This window comes from Salvelinus namaycush, chromosome 41, assembly GCF_016432855.1.
Source record: "Salvelinus namaycush isolate Seneca chromosome 41, SaNama_1.0, whole genome shotgun sequence".
NCBI lineage: Eukaryota > Metazoa > Chordata > Actinopteri > Salmoniformes > Salmonidae > Salvelinus > Salvelinus namaycush.
In genome coordinates this window covers 18,118,454-18,133,764 of record NC_052347.1, presented here as the reverse complement: position 1 = coordinate 18,133,764, position 15,311 = coordinate 18,118,454, and the positions used below count along the sequence as shown (strand labels likewise).

Sequence of the window (15,311 nt, the reverse complement as noted above, 5' to 3'; positions counted from 1 at the left end):
CTTGGTATTGCTAGATTAACACTGAGGAGAGGGACCCTCTAGCTTAGTACTGTGGTTGTCTAGGCTATTTCTGGATTTATTGTATGTGAACATTTTTACCACACCTGCCCATATTCATATTTTTTGCCATTCATTCTTGTAGCGTCTTGTTTGCACACATTGACCTATAAAGGTACTGCTTAACCGTTAGTGTTTGCTGTGATTTATCTTGTGCTTTAATATAATATGTCATGGAACTCGTTGTATGCTCTTATTGTCTCTGTTTACAGAAGGACCCAACAGAGGCAGAACTGCAGTATGATGAGTTTGGCTTCAGGCTGGACAGTGACGGTAAGAACACTCATATTAGTTACCCACTTAGTTGTTTTTATTTATCCTGTATTTCACTCATGCATTTCTCGCTAAGCTAATATTAGACCTGAGGAGAAAATAACATCAGAGAATATCTGTTAAAGGAGCCACCCTGAGGAAGTTGCCGCCATTATTTCAATGTAATTTCCTGTCCTAGAGAGGACATGCACATTTCGGTTCCACCTCCAAAGAATAACGAAGGCTACTTAAAAACTCAGCTAAAAAAGAAACATCCTCTCACTGTCAACGGTGTTTAATTTCAGCAAACTTAACATGTGTAAATATTTGTATGAACGTAACAAGATTCAACAACTGAGACATAAACTGAACAAGTTCCACAGACATGTGACTAACAGAAATTGAATAATGTGTTACTGAACAAAGGGGGGGGGGGTCAAAATCAAAAGTAAAAGTCAGTATCAAGCGTGGCCACCAGCTGCATTAAGTACTGCAGTGCATCTCCTCCTCATGGACTGGACCAGATTTGCCAGTTCTTGCTGTGAGATGTTACCCCACTTTTCCACCAAGGCACCTGCAAGTTCCTGGACATTTCTGGGGGGAATGGCCCTAGCCCTCACCCTCTGATCCAACAGGTCCCAGACGTGCTCAATGGGATTGAGATCCGGGCTCTTCGCTGGCCATGGCAGAACACTGATATTCCTGGCTTGCAGGAAATCACGCACAGAACGAGCAGTAAGGTGGAAGGTCATGTCAGGATGAGCCTGCAGGAAGGGTACCACATGAGGGAGGAGGATGTCTGCAAGACAACAAGCTCAGTCCGATGATGCTCTGACACACCGCCGCAGACCATGACGGACCCTCCACCTCCAAATCGATCCCGCTCCAGAGTACAGGCCTCGGTGTAATGCTCATTCATTCGACGATTAACACGAATCCGGCCATCACCCCTGGTGAGACAAAACTGCGGCTCGTCAGTGAAGAGCACTATCTGGTCCAGCGACAGTGGGTTTGTGCCCATAGGCGACGTTGTTGCCGGTGATGTCTGGTGAGGACCTACCTTACAACAGGCCTACAAGCCCTCAGTCCAGCCTCTCTCAGCCTATTGCAGACAGTCTGAGCACTGATGGAGGGATTGTGCGTTCCTGGTGTAACTTGGGCAGTTGTTGCCATCCTGTACCTGTCCCGCAGGTGTGATGTTCGGATGCACCGATCCTGTGCAGGTGTTGTTACACGTGGTCTGCCACTGCGAGGACGATCAGCTGTCCGTGTAGCTCTGTCTTAGGCGTCTCACAGTACGGACATTGCAATTTATTGCCCTGGCCACATCTGCAGTCCTCATTCCTCCTTGCAGCATGCCTAGGGCATGTTCACTCAGATGAGCAGGGACCCTGGGCATCTTTCTTTTGGTGTTTTTCAGAGTCATTAGAAAGGCCTCTTTAGTGTCCTAAGTTTTCATAACTGTGACCTTAATTGCCTACTGTCTGTAAGCTGTTAGTGTCTTAATGACCGTTCCGCAGGTGCATGTTCATTAATTGTTTATGGTTCATTGAAAAAGCATGGGAAACAGTGTTTAAACCCTTTACAATAAAGATCTGTGAAGTTATTTAGATTTTTCCGAATTATCTTTGAAAGACAGGGTCCTGAGTTTAATTACTCACGAATTAGGCGTGGGAATTTACATGTGGAGTTGATAAACATCAACAAATAGGGCACTGACAGCTGTCAGTGTAGCTAGCTAGCATGCTAACCTTATCTAGCTTGCTGGCTGTCTTTCTAACGTTTATCTAGCTAGCTAATGTTATCTGTTGTTGCTGGTTTTCTTTTTTATCTACACCGTATTCAAAAGGTTAGCCTGCTGGGTCTATGGCTGTGTTAGCAGTCTGTTACTCTTCAATAACACAGACCCCAAAGCAATTCAGGGGGAGGAAAATAGGTTTATTCAAAGAGGACAAATCATAGATGTTATGCTGAGAGGTAGATTTTCATTCAAATCAAATTTTATTAGTCACACGCGCCGAATACAACAGGTGTAGACCTTACAGTGAAATGCTTACTTACGAGCCCTAACCAACAATGCAGTTTAAAAAAAATATGGATAAGAATAAGAAATAAAAGTAGCAAGTAATTAAAGAGCAGCAGTAAAATAACAATAGTGAGACTATATACAGGGGGGTACCGGTACAGAGTCAATGTGCGTGGGCACCGGTTAGTTGAGGTAATATGTACATGTAGGTAGAGTTATTAAAGTCACTATGCATAGATGGTAACAACAGAGTAGTAGCGGTGTAAAAGAGGAGCAATGCAGTCAGTCTGGGTAGCCATTTGATTAGTTGTTCAGGAGTCTTATTGCTTGGGGGTAGAAGCTGTTTAGAAGCCTCTTGGACCTAGACTTGGCACTCCGGTACCGTTTGCCGTGTGGTAGCAGAGAGAGCAGTCTGACTAGGGTGGCTGGAGTCTTTGACAATTTTTAGGGCCTTCCTCTGACACCGCCTGGTATAGAGGTCCTGGATGGCAGGAAGCTTGGCCCCAGTGAACCGCCCAGATGCACTGGGAGGTTCGCACTACCCTCTGTAGTGCCTTGTGGTCGGAGGCCGAGCAGTTGCCATACCAGGCATACCTGTCCTCAGTGATTCTTTCCACAGAACAAAGGGACAGGATGTAGTTTTATAACCCAACCCTAGCCTGTGGTTGACCAATTAGAATTCCTATGGCCAAATAAGTATCCTGTTTCAGGCTCAAAGCCTAGACAAATTCCCCCCGTGTTTCTGACCCGTTGATCATTAATTCCATATTACAGAAAAAACACTATTTCCATTGATCGTTAATTCCCTCTTAACCTTTAGTCCTCTTGACTTTTAGTCCTCTGCGTTGTGTATTATCTTAAAATATTCTTACACTCCCCCCTAGACCATTTTAAAAATACATATACTTCAAATGTATTTTTAGAAAACATAAAAAAATACACAGTATAAAAAAACAGAAGTAAGCATAAAATGATTTACATTAAACACCTTGCATTTCTATAAAGCGCAAAGGGCATATTTTACTTGCTGTTACAATAAGAAATAGATTTCTAACAATGTTATAGAAAATAAATAAGTATTAACAGGTGTAATGATGATGTCCCTTACGATTCCTACCACATCCTGTATTAGGAGGAAACTCACAAAATAAATAGTCTGCAAGACAATATTCAATCGTCCTATTGTCAAGGTAATCATTCACCAAGTCCTTTAAAAGTGACCAGCTCTTCCACACTGGTATCAGTCCCACATAGTTAACTATTAAATATGAGGTTCTGACGGTAGTGAGAAATTCTACTTTCATTCCACTGGTTGATAAGGACTTCTAACACTTCACTGGTGATCTTGGATCACTTCAGGTACAGGCCTTGGGTCAAGAGATATTGCTTCAGACGGTAGATTCTCATAACCTGTAATGAAGGAAACAAAAAAGTGAAAGTAACATGTCCTGGTTTCAAGATAAATGTATATTTCACATAGATTTCCCTAAGTAAGCATGTCCTGATTTTCAGGAAAATGTTGGACATTTCACCTAGATATCCCTAATATGATGACTGCGGTGTACAACATAGAAGCTTATCAGGTTCTGATCATCTTACTGTGCTGCTTCACCTGAGACTGGCCCCCAATTTGCTAATCAACCAGTTCTTTATTCTCCAGGCACCGCTTTGTCATCAAAATGGACAACCTTGTAATGAGTGACATATATCAATCGTGACTTTCACTGCTGACCTCGTTATGAGCTAAACTTGATAAGGACCTTCCCATTTTGGTCCTAATGTCTCTGTTATATATTTTATTACCATCACACACTGTCCTGGTACTACGTCATGTCCCCCCTCGGGAGTTATTCCCCACACATATTTTACTTGTCTGTCTATGATTTCTCTGTGCTTTCATTTTCAAAATTGAACTTGTCCAGGTAAGTGGAGAGCATTCAGTCTGTACCGTGAGTCTGTGTAGATATTAGCTGTTTTTCCTTCAGCCTGTTTGCATGCTTCTGTCAAAGCCACCAATTCCACCAACTGTGTTCTCCCCCCTTCTCCAGTGGTTTTCTCACTTAACAATGACATTACATTAACTTCAAAAGTTGTATAATATATGTTTATATATTTATTTAACCCCAAAATGTGTGTGTCTGTATAACCACTTGAGGATTCAAACATATCTATAGAACACATTGTTTCTGTAGGGCCTGGTTACCCATAAAACTTGTGTTCACTTCAAAAGCTTGTTGAATGCTCACAAGGCTTACATTAACCACACGTGTAACAATTGCTACTCAACTAGCAACTCTCTTCTATGCAAAAACAAGGTTTCACACCCTTAATCAATTGTTGCTTATTTAACTGATGGTGCTTTAACAAAAACAGAGGCCTCAAACCTTTAACAAAGGACTCTAACCTTTTAATAAAGCAAACAAAGGACTAACCTTCTACATCACAGATACGTATCACTCATTGCATGCATCAATTTTAACCTGATTTGGTTGTTTTAAATGATATCGGTCTAGACTCACCCATCAATATGTTAGCAGTCATTCAGTAGATTAAGAGTTGACTACCGTGGTGGGTTGCGCTCAGCCCTCTCTCTTTTCCCTGGATCAAAACACAGTGGAGATTTTCCTTGTTGTTCAACACTAATTTAATCTGGGTCATGGCAAGTCATAAGCATTGATTCAGGGACAACTACTCCACAGATGGAAACCACTGGCCTATCTTTGACTTCGCCACCTATTTTTATCTCTGTTGTTGTGGCATCTTTCCTAAATTGCGTCCACGAATCCACCATTGAAATTGTTAGAAAAAATATGACGCTCTGGTAATATGGATTACTATTGAAAGAAAGCTGATGTGTTTTTCTACATTGTAATGGACACAGTGCAACCTTTGGGAGGTAGGCTACTGGCAGGCTTCGGCTGCGGTATAACAAAGCCAAGTCGTGACTAAGTTCCTTGAATGTTCTTTCACGGGTGCTTTTCATTATCTTGATAGACAGGTGTGGTTTCTAGCTAACGTTACACCAATCAAAGCAGTGGAACGTGTCGAAGAAACTTTAGTGGTCAAAACCATACGGCTGCGGGTTTGCAAAATATTATCATATCACGCAATTATAGATAATTTTTTTTATTTTATTTAGTCTTTATTAAAAATATATTATCCAATGGATGATAATGCATTTCTGGTAAAAAAACAAACAAGTTTCCACACCCCATTTTAATTTGCTCCATGGCTCAGGTTGACAAGTGGACACAAGGCTGTTTGGCTCATCTCAGTCATGAAAATGAATAATACCCACCTGTTTCTGATGAATAAACTATGCCATGCTGGTTGGTGGTAACACTCAAATAAAACCCAGCCCTGAAATGTAACGTAGGCTGAAAATAATGTGCATGTCATATATCATAGGAAAAGACACCACATTCACACACATTTTCACAAAGTGGGCACTTCGGATTTGTCATTTCCCAACAATTCCATACATTGACTAAAACTGACTTATTGAATAAAATCGTTACGCAACATCATGGGTAAGCTCTGGCCATCGTCTATTAGATTTTTTTTCAGCCATAGCTGTATGCAACGTGTGACCGATCAATTCAATGCCTGTGATCAATTCACAGGCATTGAATTGGGGGCTCCCGAGTGGTGCAGCGGTCTAAGGCACTGCATCTCGGTGCTGGAGGCGTCACTACAGATCCTGGTTCGATTCCAGGCTGTATCACAACCGGTCGTGATTGGGAGTCCCATAGGATGGCACACAATTGGACCAGTGTCGTCCGGGTTAGGGTTTGGCCGGGGGAAAGGCAGTCATTGTAAATAAGAATTTGTTCTTAACTGACTTGCCTAGTTAAATAAAGGTAACAAAATGTGACCTGCACTGCTTGCTGAAATCCTATTGACCTGTTGCTGATACTGTAGATGTAGTCCACTGTAAAGGAACTGAGACACCGCTGAACACTGGGGCTGTTGTTGGGCCCATGTCTAATGGGTTAACCAATGTGTAGATGTTTGACCTTTTTGGTGGAGGTTTAGAATTCATTAAAACAGGGGAGAACAGTGGAAGCAGACCTTGGTGGAGGAGGAGAAACCGTTAAAACAGGGGAAGCAGACCTTGGTGGAGGAGAAACCGTTAAAACAGGGGAAGCAGACCTTGGTGGAGGAGGAGAAACCGTTAAAACAGGGGAAGCAGACCTTGATGGAGGAGGAGAAACCGTTAAAACAGGGGAAGCAGACCTTGATGGAGGAGAAACCGTTAAAACAGGGGAAGCAGACCTTGGTGGAGGAGGAGAAACCGTTAACAGGGGAAGCAGACCTTGATGGAGGAGGAGAAACCGTTAAAACAGGGGAAGCAGACCTTGGTGGAGGAGGAGAAACCGTTAAAACAGGGGAAGCAGACCTTGGTGGAGGAGGAGAAACCGTTAAAACAGGGGAAGCAGACCTTGGTGGAGGAGGAGAAACCGTTAAAACAGGGGAAGCAGACCTTGGTGGAGGAGGAGAAACCGTTAAAACAGGGGAAGCAGACCTTGGTGGAGGAGGAGAAACCGTTAAAACAGGGGAAGCAGACCTTGGTGGAGGAGGAGAAACCGTTAAAACAGGGGAAGCAGACCTTGGAGGAGGAGAAACTGTTAAAACAGGGGAAGCAGACCTTGGTGGAGGAGGAGAAACCGTTAAAACAGGGGAAGCAGACCTTGGTGGAGGAGGAGAAACCGTTAAAACAGGGGAAGCAGACCTTGGTGGTGGAGGAGAAACCGTTAAAACAGGGGAAGCAGACCTTGGTGGTGGAGGAGAAACCGTTAAAACAGGGGAAGCAGACCTTGGTGGTGGAGGAGAAACCGTTAAAACAGGGGAAGCAGACCTTGATGGAGGAGGAGAAACCGTTAAAACAGGGGAAGCAGACCTTGGTGGAGGAGGAGAAACCATTAAAACAGGGGAAGCAGACCTTGGTGGAGGAGGAGAAACCGTTAAAACAGGGGAAGCAGACCTTGGTGGAGGAGAAACCGTTAAAACAGGGGAAGCAGACCTTGGTGGTGGAGGAGAAACCGTTAAAACAGGGGAAGCAGACCTTGGTGGAGGAGGAGAAACCGTTAAAACAGGGGAAGCAGACCTTGATGGAGGAGGAGAAACCGTTAAAACAGGGGAAGCAGACCTTGGTGGAGGAGGAGAAACCATTAAAACAGGGGAAGCAGACCTTTGGTGGAGGAGAAACCGTTAAAACGGGAAGCAGACTGAGTGCCAAAGTAACAGGAATGCAGAGGTATAACACTGTTCAAAGATAACTGAAGTTGAATACCATCCCCCCTCCCCCTCCAGATGGTGTAGAGCCAGAACTGAGGCCAGAGACCCAGAGAGAGGACCCCCAGCAGAGGCTGCGCTGGCAGGCCCACCTGGAGTTCACCCACAACCACACCGTAGGAGACCTGACCTGGGACCTCATCTCCCCCGTCCTGCCCCGCTCTGAACGCCTCCGCTCCCTGGTGCTGGGGGGGATACCACACAGCATGAGACCTCAGGTAAGGGGGCCTAGAGGGGGGAAAACACAGCAGTAGAGGTTTTAACAAAGGGACAAGACAGAATGAGACCACAGACTAGTAAGGGGAGGTGAAGTGGTCAAAGGGCCAACTCCTACTACGGTATGTAACCTGATTCAGAGATGTCTGTTGTCTCACTGCCCCCCCCCTCTCTGGTCGTGATAGTTGTGGATGCGTCTGTCTGGAGCTCTGCAGAAGAAGAGGACTACAGAGATCTCCTACAAAGAGATCGTTAAGAACAGCACCAACGACGAGACCACTGCTGCCAAACAGGTACTGGATGCTGAGGTACTGTACATCCAGATGACTCCAGGTGGAGGGGTGGAATGGTACTGATGATGTAAAGATGTTTGTCTCTCCCTTGATGAAAATCTGTGATGGAGGATCAAACATTGTTAACCTGTTTAAAAAAATATATGTAAAATATAAGTGATTTACAAGGGGATTTATTAATGGTTTGATTATTCATTTATAGATGCTAATAAATCTGTAAACTCTTACAACACATTGGTTGAAAAACAATATTTCCCCCCTCTCTCTCCACCCCCTCTCATCTCCCTCCGTCCATCTCTTCCTCCTCTCTCAGATAGAGAAGGACCTATTGCGGACCATGCCCTCCAACGCGTGTTTCTGCAGCCTGCAGAGTGTGGGTGTTCCCAGGCTGAGGCGGGTACTGCGGGGCCTGGCATGGCTCTATCCAGACATCGGCTACTGCCAGGGCACAGGCATGGTAAGTAGGACCTTCACTGTACTCTATTGTGTTGTTACGGTCTATACACTTTGCTCTGGCTGGCAGGACCTGGCGTATTACCATCCAGGTTAATAAACTTTCCTCTGGCTGGCAAAGACCTGGCATATGATCCGGGTCCCTTTCAGAAAAGGTTAAGAACTTCTCACTCTCTCTCCTCCTTCCCTTTCTGCACATTTTAAATAGTACTTTGATCTTGTGTTCTTGATTAACTCTTTAATCTAGGGAGTTTGTAATGCCTCTACTGTAATTTGTATATGTTTGTATCTGCCCAGACTCTGTATTTTCACTGCAACTGAATTGCCCAACGGGGACAATAAAGATCTATTCTGTTTCTTTTCTCCTCCCTCTCCCCATCCCCAGGTGGTGTCATGTCTGCTGCTGTTCCTGGAGGAGGAGGACGTGCTGTGGATGATGTGTGCCCTGATCGAGGACCTGCTGCCACCCTCCTACTTCTCCTCCACCCTGCTGGGGGTCCAGACAGACCAGAGGGTCCTCAGACAGCTCGTTGTCCAGTACCTACCAAGCCTGGACAGGCTTCTGCAGGAGCACGACATCGGTGAGAGAGACGGGGGTTCTTTACACTTTAACACTCTCACTTGTCTTTTCCTACTTTGCTGGTAACCACTTTGAGGGAAAAAGAACTGTGACTCTGAAATGTGGTTGTCTCACCCAGCTAACTTAAGATTGAATGCACTAGTGTAAGTCACTCTGTATAAAAGTGTCTGCTAAATGACTAAAATGTAAAAATGTGAATAGGGATCTAGGGGAGCTACAATAACAAGGCTTTTAAAGTCTGGTGTTTAGAGGCCACAAACATTGCTAAGAATGCCAGGTGTAGTGTAGGAGACCAACCTGCCTGTGTGTCCTAACCCTTCCCTTCGTCTCCTCCCCTCCCCCAGAGTTGTCTCTGATCACGCTGCACTGGTTCCTGACATCGTTTGCCAGTGTGGTGGACATCCGCATCCTGCTGAGGATCTGGGACCTACTGTTCTACCAGGGCTCTGTGGTCCTCTTCCAGGTCACACTGGGCATGCTCAAGATCAAGGTGGGATAGTTGTTTCTCTTTGACTCTTGATTGGCTGGCTGGTTGCTGGTTTGATTTTAAACCAACCCCTACTCCCTAGACCTGTGTAGATCAGAAAGGATTGGATTGGTATAGAAAATCATATGGTAATAACCTTTTCTTACATATATCTAACCCTTTCAGATCTAGAGGCCTACAAGTGTCTTGGGGATTTGGGTTTGGTCATTCCCCTATTTAACCCTCTCCTCTCCCCCCTACAGGAGGTTGACCTTCTCCTCTCTCCCCTACAGGAGGAGGAGCTGGTGTCCTCTGAGAACTCTGCGTCCATCTTCAACACACTGTCTGATTTGCCCAGCCAGCTGGGTGACGGTGCTGCAGTACTGGGGGAGGCCATGAGGCTGGCGGGGGCGCTGTCCCAGGACACGCTGGAGGCCCAGAGGAACAAACACCTGGCCTACATCCTCAATGAGCAGGCCCAGCTCAACACCAACAACTCCCACACACTCAACACCAACCTCAATAAAGTGAGTGGTCTGATAGAAGTGTGTGTGTGTGTGTGTGATGGCATGTCTAACCAGAGTGTGTCTATAGGTTGTGAGGAGACAGTCGGTACGTAGGAAGTCCACTCTGAGCTCTCTGTTGTGGGGTGAGGACGAGGCGGAGGCTCTCAAGTCTAAGAACATCAAGCAGACAGAGCTGGTAGCAGCGCTCCGAGAGACCATCACCCGCACCGCTGAACACTTCCACTGTCTGGACCCCCGACACACCAGCACTGTGAGTCTCACTACTGAATCAACTCACTGAATCATATAGCTGTCTGGACCCCTAACACACCAGCACTGTGAGTCTCACTACTGAATCAACTCACTGAATCATATAACTGTCTGGACCCCCGACACACCAGCACTGTGAGTCAACTCACTGAATCATATAGCTGTCTGGACCCCCAACACACCAGCACTGTGAGTCTCACTACTGAATCAACTCATTGAATCATATAGCTGTCTGGACCCCCAACACACCAGGACTGTGAGTCTCACTAACGAATCAGATTACAGAATCATATAATTGTCTGGACCCCCAACACACCAGCACTGTGAGTCTCACTACTGAATCAACTCACTGAATCGACTCAGTTTCACTGACCTCCGCGTTTAAGAGAGAAGCTGCCTTGTAGTAAGAAGTAGCTGAGCTCTCCCTAAACACCATGCACAATGTCACCTTAGTCTATCTGGTACGGTGACAAAGCTAGCTAGGGAGTCCCTCCCTCCTTCAATTGGTTATCTTGTGGTCGTCTTGCTGCTTATTTGCAGAAATCTGTGACTTTCTGGTCTCTGAGCTCTGTCGCTGGCTGTTAAGTCGCTGAATGTATGTATCTCTTGTCCTCCCCCACGCTGGGTGCCGAAGACATGGATGTCAATTTAAGGCAGCCCTCTGCCCCTCTCTGATTCAGAGCGGTTGGGTTAAATGCCGAAGACACATTTCAGTTGAATGCATTGTAGTACAACTGACTAGGTTATCCCCCTTTCCCATGACTGATCTCCAGTAGATGGCTTTAGGTAGTGCCTGGTGTAATCGTGGCATGAGTCATATAATTGAATTCTTCCCCTGACACAGCAGCACTGTGAGTCATTTTACCCAACACTCGGTCATTAAATCAAATCACTGAATCAATGGTGCTTCACACTGCAACACAGTTAGGAAATAGTGGAGTCATTCTGATTGACATGTTTGATGCACAAGTCACTAGCACATTCTGAGCTAATTTGATTAGATGAATCTATGTCCCTCCCCCTCTCGCCTTCTCTTCATCTTTCTCTCTGTCCCTCCTCCTCTCAGGACCTGACTCCAGACTACTCCATGGAGAGCCACCAGAGAGACCACGAGAACTTCCTGGTTGTGTCTCGTAACCGACGGAGACGGGCCAAAGCCCTGTTGGACTTTGAGCGCCATGACGACGACGAACTGGGCTTCAGGAAGAACGACATCATCACAGTGAGTGGACAGAACACATACATGTAATGGCGTTAAGTGCTGTAATTTCACTCCACAGCCTGCTTTAAATGTTGCCATGTATTTGTATAGCACAATCCGTTGGTACGTTGTCAAGGAAGTTGGTCACGTGTATTTGTGAGCAGAGTTTCACTAGTTAGAGCCCGGTGTATGGTACAGGGACAGTGGGAAAGCTATACTGTTAACAGCACACTGACTTTGTTTTCGCAAACACAGCGTGTGAAATGAATGTGAAAACATACGTGTAAAAAACGTTTTACAAAAGTGACTAACTCACTCCTCCATCTCATCCCTCTGTTTTTCTCTTTCTCTCTCAGATTTTTTCCCAGAAAGATGAGCACTGTTGGGTGGGAGAGCTCAACGGGCTGAGAGGTGAATGAAAACATCCCAATCTCCCCTCCACACGTCCTGTAGAATGTCCATCTCTGTCCCAATCTCCCCTCCACACGTCCTGTAGAATGTCCATCCCAATCTCCCCTCCACACGTCCTGTAGAATGTCCATCTCTGTCCCAATCTCCCCTCCACACGTCCTGTAGAATGTCCATCCCAATCTCCCCTCCACACGTCCTGTAGAATCCCAATCTCCCCTCCACACGTCCTGTAGAATCCCAATCTCCCCTCCACACGTCCTGTAGAATCCCAATCTCCCCTCCACACGTCCTGTAGAATCCCAATCTCCCCTCCACACGTCCTGTAGAATCCCAATCTCCCCTCCACACGTCCTGTAGAATCCCAATCTCCCCTCCACACGTCCTGTAGAATCCCAATCTCCCCTCCACACGTCCTGTAGAATCCCAATCTCCCCTCCACACGTCCTGTAGAATCCCAATCTCCCCTCCACACGTCCTGTAGAATCCCAATCTCCCCTCCACACGTCCTGTAGAATGTCCATCTCTATCCCAATCTCCCCTCCCCACGTCCTGTAGAATGTCGTAGTCCATGTTTTCCTAACACTGGGGAACCTTCTATCTCATGATCTGCTCTCTTACTCAAGGTTGGTTTCCAGCCAAGTTCGTAGAAATCCTCGATGAGCGGAGCAAAGAGGTTTGTCAGTGAATTATTGTGTAGTCAGTCTAGTAAAAACAGACTTAAATTTGTCAGTGCTCTTTTAGTGGATCAATCCAGTCTATGGGTTTGTCAGTATTGTGTTGTCAGTATTCTATGTATAACTGGTCTGCTGTCCCCAGTACTCTCTGGCGGGTGATGACTCGGTGACTGAGGCGGTGACAGACCTGGTCAGAGGGACGTTGTGTCCTGCCCTGAAGGCCATCTTCCAACACGGTTTGAAGAAACCCTCCATACTGGGAGGAGCCTGCCACCCCTGGCTCTTCATAGAGGAGGTAGGAGACAGAGGGCTGGGTTCAGTGTCTGTCGGTGCTGTACCTGACTGTTCGTTGGTCTGTTTTCTCCTCAGGCAGCCAGTAGAGAGGTGGAGAGGGACTTTAACTCAGTCTACTCCAGACTGGTGCTGTGTAAGACGTACAGGTAACTTAGACACACACAGACCTCTGTACCATATGAACAGCTATGATTCCTACACATTTGTGTTAGTTGTGTGGTGCAGTCCATCAGCTCTCTCTCTCTCCCCCCAGATTAGACGAGGATGGCAAGGTTCTCACACCAGAGGAGCTGCTCTACAGAGTGAGTCCTCTTGTCAATGTTATCCTATAACAAGCCTGTTTACTTCCTCACACCCTGCCACTAAAGACTTCCTCACACCCTGCCACTAAAGACTTCCTCACACCCTGCCACTAAAGACTTCCTCACACCCTGCCACTAAAGACTTCCTCACACCCTGCCACTAAAGACTTCCTCACACCCTGCCACTAAAGACTTCCTCACACCTTGCCACTAAAGACTTCCTCACACCCTGCCACTAAAGACTTCCTCACACCCTGCCACTAAAGACTTCCTCACACCCTGCCACTAAAGACTTCCTCACACCCTGCCACTAAAGACTTCCTCACACCCTGCCACTAAAGACTTCCTCACACCCTGCCACTAAAGACTTCCTCACACCCTGCCACTAAAGACTTCCTCACACCCTGCCACTAAAGACTTCCTCACACCCTGCCACTAAAGACTTCCTCATTCCATCTCCAAAATCTGAAAAAACTAATATGGGACCTAGTTCTCTATTGAATTTACAGTATCTGGGCCTCCTGAGTGGTGCAGCAGACTAAGGCACTCCATCGCAATGCTAGAGGCATCACTACAGACCTGGGTTCAATCCCGGGCTAGACTGACTATACAATAATTCCCTGACAAACCTCTGGGAGACCCATGACGCTCTGCACAATTGACCCAGCGTCGTCCAGGTTAGAGGGGTTTGGCTGGCCGGGACGTCCCGGGCCAGGCGTATGCACGCTGACTTCGGTCGCCAGGTGTACGGTGTTTCCCTCCGACACATTGGTGCGGCTGGCTTCCGGGTTAAGAGAGCAGTGTGTCAACACGCAGTGTGGCTTGGCAGGGTCGTGTTTCAGAGTACGTATGGCTCTCGACCTTCAACTCTCTGGAGTACGGGAGTTGCAGCGATCGGACAAGACTGTAACTACCAATTTGGATATCACGAAATTGGGAAGATAAAGGGGGTAAAAAGTACAATTTAAAAAATGATAATACTTAGTATCTGCATTTCAGGTGCTTTCAAAGGGGGAATGAGGAAGTGCCCTAGTGGTAGGGACCGATGGGCTGTAAAGGTTGACTGTTAGAAACTTAGGCCTTAGGCTACAGATAGTTTTGCAGTGAATGTTATGTTCATAAGCATTTGTTTCAGTGATGCTTCAGCGCCCTCCGTCTGTCTCTTTCAGGCGGTGCAGTCTGTAAATATGAGCCACGACTCTGCACACGCTCAGATGGACGTCAAGTTCCGCTCGCTCCTCTGCGTGGGCCTCAAGTGAGTCACACAGATTCTCTCACTCAGAGATCCTGGCTGTCCCTCCTATCAGTGAACACTCCCTAACCACATCTCTCTCACCCCACAGTGAGCAGGTGTTACACCTGTGGTTGGAGGTGTTGTGTTCCAGTATGCCTGCAGTAGAGAAGTGGTACCAGCCCTGGTCCTTCCTACGCAGCCCAGGATGGGTCCAGATCAAGTGTGAGCTCAGGTAAGAAATGGAGACAGATGTCCACGAGAGAGACAGAGTGGGAGAGATTGGAGCGAATGATTGAGAAATAAAACAAACGAGAGATTTGAGTGAAACTATGAGATCACAAGTGAGAATGAATGAGAGAGTGACGCATACAAGACGGTGCCAGCAGAATATTACAAGGTTAAATCACGCGATTCAAGTGTATTAACAGCTAGATTATTTTTGAAAGACTTAGAGGCCAGGATGAAGTGAAATGGATATAAAATGGTCTGTGTGAAAAGGATGGTGGTGTGGTTTAAAAAAAGTTATGTTTCCTTAGGGTTCTCTCAAAGTTTGCCTTCAGTCTCTCTCAGGACTGTGAACTTCCTGCCAAGAAAGAGGTATGTGTGTAAAACACACCCACCCTGTGAACTCATACCTCTGTGGTCTTACAGAATTCAGCCATTCTCAAAGAAGGGGTTGCAGATGTTGGTTGACCATTACCTCTTTAGTTGGGATCTCTAGGTAAACTCTGATCTCTGGTCAATGTAGTCGGTCTAGTTACTCAACTATGGGTTTAGGGAC

General features: G+C 46.2%; 1 protein-coding gene across 4 annotated transcripts in view; it reads left to right on the top strand.

Annotated features, from left to right (window-relative positions):
- The window catches only part of LOC120033896 (small G protein signaling modulator 3-like), a 35,598-nt gene that overhangs the window by 18,335 nt on the left and 1,952 nt on the right, over nucleotides 1-15,311 (top strand). The window contains exons 4-20 of one of the 4 annotated variants that reach the window (XM_038980275.1): nucleotides 270-330; nucleotides 7,649-7,848; nucleotides 8,032-8,139; nucleotides 8,453-8,596; nucleotides 8,978-9,173; nucleotides 9,517-9,662; nucleotides 9,932-10,165; nucleotides 10,233-10,415; nucleotides 11,481-11,636; nucleotides 11,972-12,026; nucleotides 12,650-12,699; nucleotides 12,843-12,995; nucleotides 13,070-13,140; nucleotides 13,248-13,296; nucleotides 14,466-14,551; nucleotides 14,640-14,762; nucleotides 15,067-15,127. In XM_038980275.1, the coding sequence (XP_038836203.1) occupies nucleotides 270-330; nucleotides 7,649-7,848; nucleotides 8,032-8,139; nucleotides 8,453-8,596; nucleotides 8,978-9,173; nucleotides 9,517-9,662; nucleotides 9,932-10,165; nucleotides 10,233-10,415; nucleotides 11,481-11,636; nucleotides 11,972-12,026; nucleotides 12,650-12,699; nucleotides 12,843-12,995; nucleotides 13,070-13,140; nucleotides 13,248-13,296; nucleotides 14,466-14,551; nucleotides 14,640-14,762; nucleotides 15,067-15,127 (2,076 nt within the window). Of the gene's footprint in view, nucleotides 1-269; nucleotides 331-7,648; nucleotides 7,849-8,031; nucleotides 8,155-8,452; nucleotides 8,597-8,977; nucleotides 9,174-9,516; nucleotides 9,663-9,901; nucleotides 10,166-10,232; nucleotides 10,416-11,480; nucleotides 11,637-11,971; nucleotides 12,027-12,649; nucleotides 12,700-12,842; nucleotides 12,996-13,069; nucleotides 13,141-13,247; nucleotides 13,297-14,465; nucleotides 14,552-14,639; nucleotides 14,763-15,066; nucleotides 15,128-15,311 lie in introns of all 4 variants that reach the window. The other 3 variants (XM_038980273.1, XM_038980274.1, XM_038980272.1) reach the window with 3 other exon arrangements.